The sequence below is a fragment of the Anneissia japonica genome, unplaced genomic scaffold (assembly GCF_011630105.1).
Source record: "Anneissia japonica isolate Jap-2015-1 unplaced genomic scaffold, ASM1163010v1 scaffold4920_len32381_cov107, whole genome shotgun sequence".
Classification (NCBI taxonomy): domain Eukaryota; kingdom Metazoa; phylum Echinodermata; class Crinoidea; order Comatulida; family Comatulidae; genus Anneissia; species Anneissia japonica.
The window spans coordinates 17,773-26,040 of NW_022738112.1; the positions used below are offsets into that span (position 1 = coordinate 17,773).

At 34.6% G+C, this 8,268-nt stretch overlaps 1 protein-coding gene across 1 annotated transcript in view; it reads right to left on the bottom strand.

Annotated features, from left to right (window-relative positions):
* Positions 1–2,795: 2,795 nt before the first annotated feature.
* LOC117117503 overlaps positions 2,796–8,268 on the bottom strand; it is a 10,971-nt gene continuing 5,498 nt past the window's right edge. Inside the window, exons 2-8 of the mRNA XM_033261810.1 lie at positions 7,066–7,133; positions 5,812–5,849; positions 5,418–5,458; positions 4,845–5,017; positions 3,912–4,093; positions 3,132–3,180; positions 2,796–2,884 (exon numbers count right to left, since the gene is read on the bottom strand). Of these exons, the coding sequence (XP_033117701.1) occupies positions 2,796–2,884; positions 3,132–3,180; positions 3,912–4,093; positions 4,845–5,017; positions 5,418–5,458; positions 5,812–5,849; positions 7,066–7,081 (588 nt within the window). The 5' untranslated portion in view covers positions 7,082–7,133. The remainder of the gene's footprint in view (positions 2,885–3,131; positions 3,181–3,911; positions 4,094–4,844; positions 5,018–5,417; positions 5,459–5,811; positions 5,850–7,065; positions 7,134–8,268) is intronic.

An 8,268-nucleotide genomic window follows, 5' to 3' on the forward strand; every position in this document is an offset into this window, starting at 1 on the left:
TATTTTGCGTCTAAGTATTAGTATTGATATTATTTTAATTGATAGGAAGCAAAAAAAATATTTTATCATTATATTGATTATTATGTGTGTAGAGTTAATTAAAAAAATCTTAACTCCAGCTACCCGCTGTCGCGAACTAGATTCACCACCGATACCTGTAAATGATATATTTTCCGTCTAATTCGACATACAGTTGTATTGGTATTGCTATTGTTTAAATTGATTTTTTTTAAATATGTGATCCAGAGAAGGTAAACGTAAGGCCAGGCAAAGCCTAAAATTAAGAAAGAGAGAGTAGATTGATATTACGTTTAAAAGGTTATATATTATAAGAAGCTCGAAAAACACAAGCCCGTACGCAGAATTTTTTTTTTTTTTTGGTGGGTGCGAATTTGTGGAAGGTGGATCAAAATAGGGGGGGGTGGGGAATGACATAACCCTCGTGACGTCGAGTGGGCGGAGCCCCTTTGCGCCCAGACATTCTTCAATTCTTCATATTTTGAGGTCTTAATAGATGTTGAAGATGCAATATGAACTAAGCATTAGAAGTTTTTATTCGGTGACAGTGGACCAGGGAGGGACTTTTAGAGATGAAGGGTCGATATGGTGGGGGCTGAGGTATGCCACTCTAAGACTTCAAATTTGAATATAATTTTCTTTTTATTCACCATTTAGTGGGGAGGGGGGCTTCCCCATCCCCTGAATCCGCCACTGGATTGGACAGCAAACATTATTCCGTGTTTTTATTTTCCAATGTTCTGTGTAGTCAAAATTGTTGATAGGCCTAACGGTGAATATATCTACTTTGTGCTGTTTTGTTTCGGATTTTCACTGCATATGTCAACATACTATGTAAAATTATAACACAAGGTAAATAAAACATTATCAAATTTAAACGTAAAAGAAATAATGTAGGTCTATAGCGCACAATGAAAAAAGCCTATAATATTAATGGGCATTGAAAATAGGCCTACTATATTTTTACCATAAATGTAAATGTTATAAATAAATATAATTAATGGAAATTACGAATATGAACAAATAATTACATGAATTTACGTCATGGGAGATGGGTAGACGTCAAAAATATATAAAATAGAAAATTGATAAAATAAACATAGGCCTATACTGATCTTAAATGGAACAGGGTAGGAAAAGCAAAAAAGCCGTTTGTTGTTGTTTTGAAGAGTATACGTCCACCACCTTACCGGGCCAGGGAGGGACTTTAACATATGGGGGCCATGGCGGATTCAGGAATTCGAAATAGAAAGGGTCTAGGGAAACTCTAAAATTCACAGAAATAAAGACCCGGGTCCATCCACCTAGATGCCCGGAAATGGCACTCGCGAAAATAAAGGTAATTCTAGTGAAAACTATAGAGCCGCGAGCGGTGGAAAAAAAACACAAATACTTCAAAGCTTAGGCCTATACTATATACAGTTAAAAGTCCTTGTTTGTAAGACAAATTAGAGGCAGTCCTAGTTGGAAACTGTTCTGATTGGTCAAGGAGTTTTGGTGGATGGATTCCTGGAACATGTGAGAGTGCGTCTTGAATTTTATTCCCCGGAAAATGTGGACCTTTGGACCTTTGCCCCCCCCCCCTGCGCACGGGCCTATGTGATGGACGTTTATTCAAAAGAACAGAACTTCTGGGAATGAATTAGTTAAAATGCGACAAAGTACGGAAAGTGGGTGTAGAAACAAATTATTTGTGAAAACGCGCAAAAGCTCGGGTTGACCTAAAAGGGACGTGTGACCAAAAACTTGTTTATAAAACACAGATAGTGCTAGAACTCGACGGCGTGTTCGAGAGGCTGTAAGGAGCAAGAAAATGAAGCATAGTTTGTAAGGCGTACAGCTTTGACTTGGATTTTGTCCAGGCGGGATAAAACGGAAGGATGAACTCCTCCACGTACCGGGGAGCAGTATTCTGGTTGAGAGCGAATCTGGCAAGTACGTAGATGGAGCAGAGGGTGAGAAGTATTTACGAGCACGAAAGATTGCACGCTAACCTGAATTTTGAGAGGCTCGTTTGGCTGGGTTTTGGATATGGTGACTCCAACGAAGAGTAGACGATACAGAGGTACCAAGCTATGAAATAGAATTGGTCAGACCACAGATTCAGACGAAGTTCAACTTGACCCATCGAGATCACAGGAAAAAAGTGTTTTGATTACGAGCTGATCGGTTTTCATGCTGTTGAATTGTACATGGTTGTCTTTAACACATTTGCACACAATTACTAGATTCTGAGAAAGAATATTAGCTGCTGTAGATCTTACGGCAGAAACACAAATAGGATTGGCGGAAGCTTGAGTCCGAAAACTGAAGATAAACTTAAGTAGGTATCGTCAGCGAAAGAGGAAAGTTTCAGTTTGGCAATCAGGCCTTTATGCTTTCATCAAATTTTCAAAGCGCAAAGGACCAGAGGTAAGTGACCAAGAAAAGCAGATCGCCAGTTGACATTGCATGATAAAAACTATACTAGTGATCAGAAATAAGTTCTTAAAATTCAAAGAAGGGAAGAATTAAGAGAGTTGCAAATAATGGACTGAGAAACTTTAAAAAGTAGGGAAGTGATGGCAATGGGTCGATAGGTAAAAGGTAGGAGAGTACCCTTAATAGAGTCATTGTGCTGAATTGCTTATGGGCCACAGCAACAGGGGCTAAAATCAACGCACGGACGCACATGCATGGGACGATTGAAGTGCTGAGCACGGCTTAGGAACCAAATGAATGCTAATTAAAAGAGGTAGTATTGTTATTAATTTGTACCTACGAAAGCAAACTCATATCTACAGGAACTGCCTTAAACCTTCTAAGGAACATTCCCTCAAGAGACAGCTAAAATTTGGTCCAGATAAATCACTAATTCGATACAGACCTAAGACATGTACAGAAACAACTTTTAAAAAAGCTCCAGCAGAACCATAGAATATATAGAATATATTTGTCTCCCTCTAATTAAAGACTCCCTCAAGTTAAAGACCACTTTTCTGTGGTCACATATTAAAATATTTTGTTTATCTCTACTATTCTAATTTGAGAGCAAAATTGTTAAAGACAGTGGAAACCCCGGTTCCAAGGCCTTTAATTAGAGGGAAACCTGTATAAGAAAAATACAAACTGACCTTGAGCCGGGACTTGCTGCCTTCTGACATGTGCTTTCAGAATCTTATCCTATTACAACAATTATTAGAATATAATTATAATTATAAATAAAGGTGCAAACAAAAATTATAACTTTGCATGTGGAATAAAATAAGGAAATTTATGTATCTCAGTTTGATATTTTGGGCTCAAGCATTGGGACCGTCGGTCCGCAGTGCAACGTCATAATATTTTGATGTGAATGCTCATACCGCAAAAATAATATTAGTATTGTATCAGGAGGTGGTATCTTAAAGTGTCTTTTCAGGACCGATGTTTTGGCCATCAATTGCTTTTGTGCCCAAGATTAATGCTTATTAGTTATTTTAACATTCTATCTTTTTAACGCTGATTTTTCCTTACCATTTTAACATTTGATCTTTTAAACTACCCTCTTGAATGTATTGGTTTTAAACATGAATAATTCGACTGCTCCTGTAGTCTTTGCCAATGCCTGGCAGACAACATTTTTCCCGACGAGAACGTAACTAGTCGTGGTCGGGCGTTTCTCTCAAACCTCTTGGAAGTATTCCATGAGACGTAGCCTCGGAAACTATGGGAATTTAGGGTTTTCAAAGGGATATGCCCTATTTAATCGAGTTTAGACATAGTGTATTTTTCTCAACGACAAGGGTGGGGGGAAAGCTCTTCTCGTCGGGACCCTTCCCCTCCCATACTGGTGCCACCCTTGGCACGTGCATAGATGTACACGTGTCAATGGCTGTACACGTACCGTATAGCTTAAACAATAAAATTCTCACCTTGGTTAGATTTAAAACTCGGGTTAATTCCGTAAAGTTTCCTTCAAATTTCCCCTCATCGGTGAATTTCACATAGATATTTTTTTTTTCGAATTTTTTAAGCCATGAGCTTTCGTCAATTTCAAAATCTTCCATGATCAGTGCAACAAATGGTTTATCATATTTCAGAATGCAATCACATTCTAAAATTAAATATACATAAAATATAAAATAGACAAACAACATTCATAGGGATGACAATATTAATGATTTTTCGGTGAACATTTTAAATTTCATTAATAAAATAAAATAAAATAAAATTTTTGGTTTTTGAGATTGCCAATGTAATATGCACGACGTATAATCTTTCATTATGGCTAACGCCAATTTAATAATGGTGCGTATTTGATCGTTTAACGTGGCTATGTTCTCACACGGCTGCTAACATCCTGCTAACCGTTAGCTGCCGTGCGTCCATACGAGAAAATCCCGATCCGGATTCTAAAAATATGATGATCAAATCACTGGCCAATAACAAACTGGAAATTGTAAACGCGTACACGTGTGATTGGTTGATGAAAGAAACGCGCTCATCATGCTAACCGATAGCGCTTGCTAACTGTTAGCGGTATCCGGATACTGCTAACGGTTAGCGCTAACAGATCGGGCATTCTCACGCAGGTGCTAACGGTTAGCGCTAACGGTTAGCTCCTGATCCGGATACTAGGGCTCTCGTGAAAACCAGGCTAATGTCTCTCCTAATGATGGTTTTTATAAATAGAGCTTGTGATTAATTGATTGATTACTACATCCTGCATGTGCATTATGCTGTCAGGGCTTTATTAATCAGTGATAATACACTTAAAACAGATGGTTCAGACGATTGATTTAGATTTAAATTATGTCATATGTATTGTACACTTCACCTATATAAGTGTTGATTAATATCCTTACCGAATTTACAGCTATCACTTTCTTCATATTTTCTGGATAAACAGATAAGAACTATACCAGCGTCGCTTACTGCTTCCTCCATTGCTGGCGAAAGGGGTCCAACCATTTTCTCGCTATCTATCCATACATCATAACCCAGTCTTCTTAATCGATCTTTTATTTTGTTTACAATCCTAAATATATGATAAAAATATATGATATTATTATTGATACATAGATTAATAATAAATAAATATTATAATCATTAATTAATTAGGCATAATTAAATAAAATAAAAATAATGATAATACCTGTAATGATAATTTATTGTAATATGAAACAGAACCACGAGTGAACATAACAGGCCTAAGTTAATGAACGAACTTGGCAGAACAATTTGTGCCGACTAAAATGAAACTTACTTTATTCGAAACTGCGCATGCTGTCGGTATCAAAACTGTGATCCCATAACAGAAATGAAATATTTTCCCAAAATGGAATTTCAAACGATATTACATTTGCGATGATATTTTCTATCAGCTGTCTGCTTATATGTTATGTTTTCAATATTTTATTAATTAAAATATAACTTACTTCTTTTGTTGATGATTGTAGCTTAGCATCAATCCTAGTTTCTAGAAAATATATCAATAAATGGTAAAAATTCATGGTACTCCCAGATACATCTCATACAAACAACAGTAAACATCTTAATATAAGCACAGACACATACTGTACATGTTAAATTGACTTTAACAAAACTCAAGTTTTAATTATGTTACGGTATGCATCAAATAGATTTAGATTAAAAGACAAAGAGATCAAAACCCTGCTCCAACATCTATCAGGAATTCACCAACCTTGATAATGCAAAAGATTCAAGGTAAATTTAGCAATTTTAATGCTTACGACATTGTTTTCTTTATTGACATTAATTTTAAAAAAAACCCGTTAAACTATGGCCATACGGCCGGCTGCTTAGACCTACCGGATCTTTTACATTCAAGCCACTGCTCACTGGAAGACCTGAAATTAATAGCAAATCACTAATAATAATGATGATAATAACAATAATAAATAAATAAATAAATAAATAAATAAATAAATAAATAAATAATAATAATAATAATGAGGATGATGATGATAATAATAATAATACAATTGTATTGCTATTAACATCAGCATCATCATCACCACAAACATAATCATTATCATTGTTATTATTATAAATATTGTTTTTACATTATACCTACTTTTTTTCTCGTTTTTTTACTATTTTGCACAATTATTATAATAGCAATTTTTGACAATGTTGTAATAATGAACGAAACGTAGAATCAATTATGGCCTTACGTTTGCCATTCTTCGGAGTTCATCATGGTTTGTTCCAAAATTGGTAGGCTTAATCTTTCCCTGCATGCGCCTCCCTCCCTTTGTATGATGTTTTGGCTTTTGTCTTATTTTTTGTTGAAAAAGTCTTTTTTTTATTATGTTAAACTTCAATCATATTTTATCAGTGATGATTCCAATAAAGATTATTCGTATATTAAAAACAATAATTATTATGATTCAGATATTAATAATTTTACTTCTTCCTGTAGACTTAGGCCTAAATTGGTACTTATTTATAACATAATAAATAAATCATAGTAACTTAAAATGTCGTCAGAAGGGAAGCATACACACATCGATAAACACAATAAGTGTTGACTTTAAATAATCTCTTATCGAGTGCTTTAATACAGAGAAGCAGTTTTGCATATTTACGGTACATGTAGAGTGCAAATATAATATTACAGGCAGCCTCGGTAGGCTGGTAAAGCAAATGTTGCGACCAGACATGCGCAGATTGTGTGCAAACCACACCTTTGATAAATAATAATAATAATAATAATAATAATAATAATAATAATAATAATAATAATAATAATAATAATGTTAGTCGCTTAATGCAAAACAGTGCTTCTAAGCGCTTTACACAAAATGCATTCGAGAAATGGAAGTACCAAAGTATAAAGTACAGCGTACTCCGGTTAAAAAAATGAAACATAATTAGGCTATGTATAGGTCTGAAATCATCTCATTAAATATAATTATCATCGTTAAGTATACATAATAATAATAATACAAAATAAATACAGTAGTAGGCCTGCATAACATGGTAATACCATGGAGAAAATATAATAATATATTTCCTCCATTATAATACTAAACCTATGAAGCGAAATATCATTAGGCCTACCTTCATTTGATGCCATGTTATATCATGTAGTTGTACCGATTTTTTTCTTAGAAGACACTGTCGATAACCTAAACATGAGAAATTAATGTATTATTATACTAGATTGTATATTTGGCCAATGTTACATTTTTGTAAGCAACGCCACACTCAATAGACTTTTTTTAATGCATTTAAAAATGCGATTAAAACAATATCCATGCTTTAGAGGTTGAAGGCTATTACAATACACTGAGTATTTAATTTAAAGGAAGAGAGTACAGTATAGTAATACCCAGTGGCGGCGCCAAGAATTCTCCAAAGGGGGATCGAAGATCCCCAACGGGGGGAGGGGGCTTATGTGGTCGAACGTTTCGAAAGTGGTCCAGGGGACGTGCTCCCCCCCCCAAAAAAAATATGACAATTTAGGGGTTTCAAAGGCTTATTTAATAGAATTTAGAGTCTATTATGTACAAAATGCATATAATTTTATTGATTTTTTTTTCTCTCCTATGAATTGTGGTTTTTCTCCCCGACGGGGTGGGGGAGGCCTCCCCGGGGGAGGGGAACTATAGCCCCCTAGCTCTGCCACTGGTAATACCTTATTAACGGAAATTATGAATATATATGTCAATCACTGTTCCTTTATTTATTAATGATATACATTAAATAGAATTATTTGCTTATTTTGGAACTGACTTTTAATACATATTCACGCTTCGTGGACAGGGAAAAGCAAACTATGCGTCCAGGGGTGAGACATATAACATACCCCTAAGGTGAAATGCTTTCTGCGTAAAATCCTATTTGCTTAGGTTGACGAAATAAAAAAAAAATCTATCACGAAATCCAGATGATGATTATGATAAAAATTATAATGTCGTCAAATACCGTATAATCATACATACAAATATTAATTATTATATCTAAACTTTATAGGCCTATTATTAGATTCATATTTGTGTATGCCGATACTGTACTTGCAATTTATGTTATGATAATCAGTATACAGATGTTTAACATTGCGTTTTTTTATGAAGATTGAAGTTACTTTATATATACATATATATATATATACTATATATATACAGTAGTATATAGTATATATATATATATATATATATATATATAGATTAAAAGGCAAAATACTGGAAAACAACAATGCTGTGGGAAACAATGGCTGGATCTCAGTAGAGATACAAAAATGATAAGCAACAGCTAAAAAGT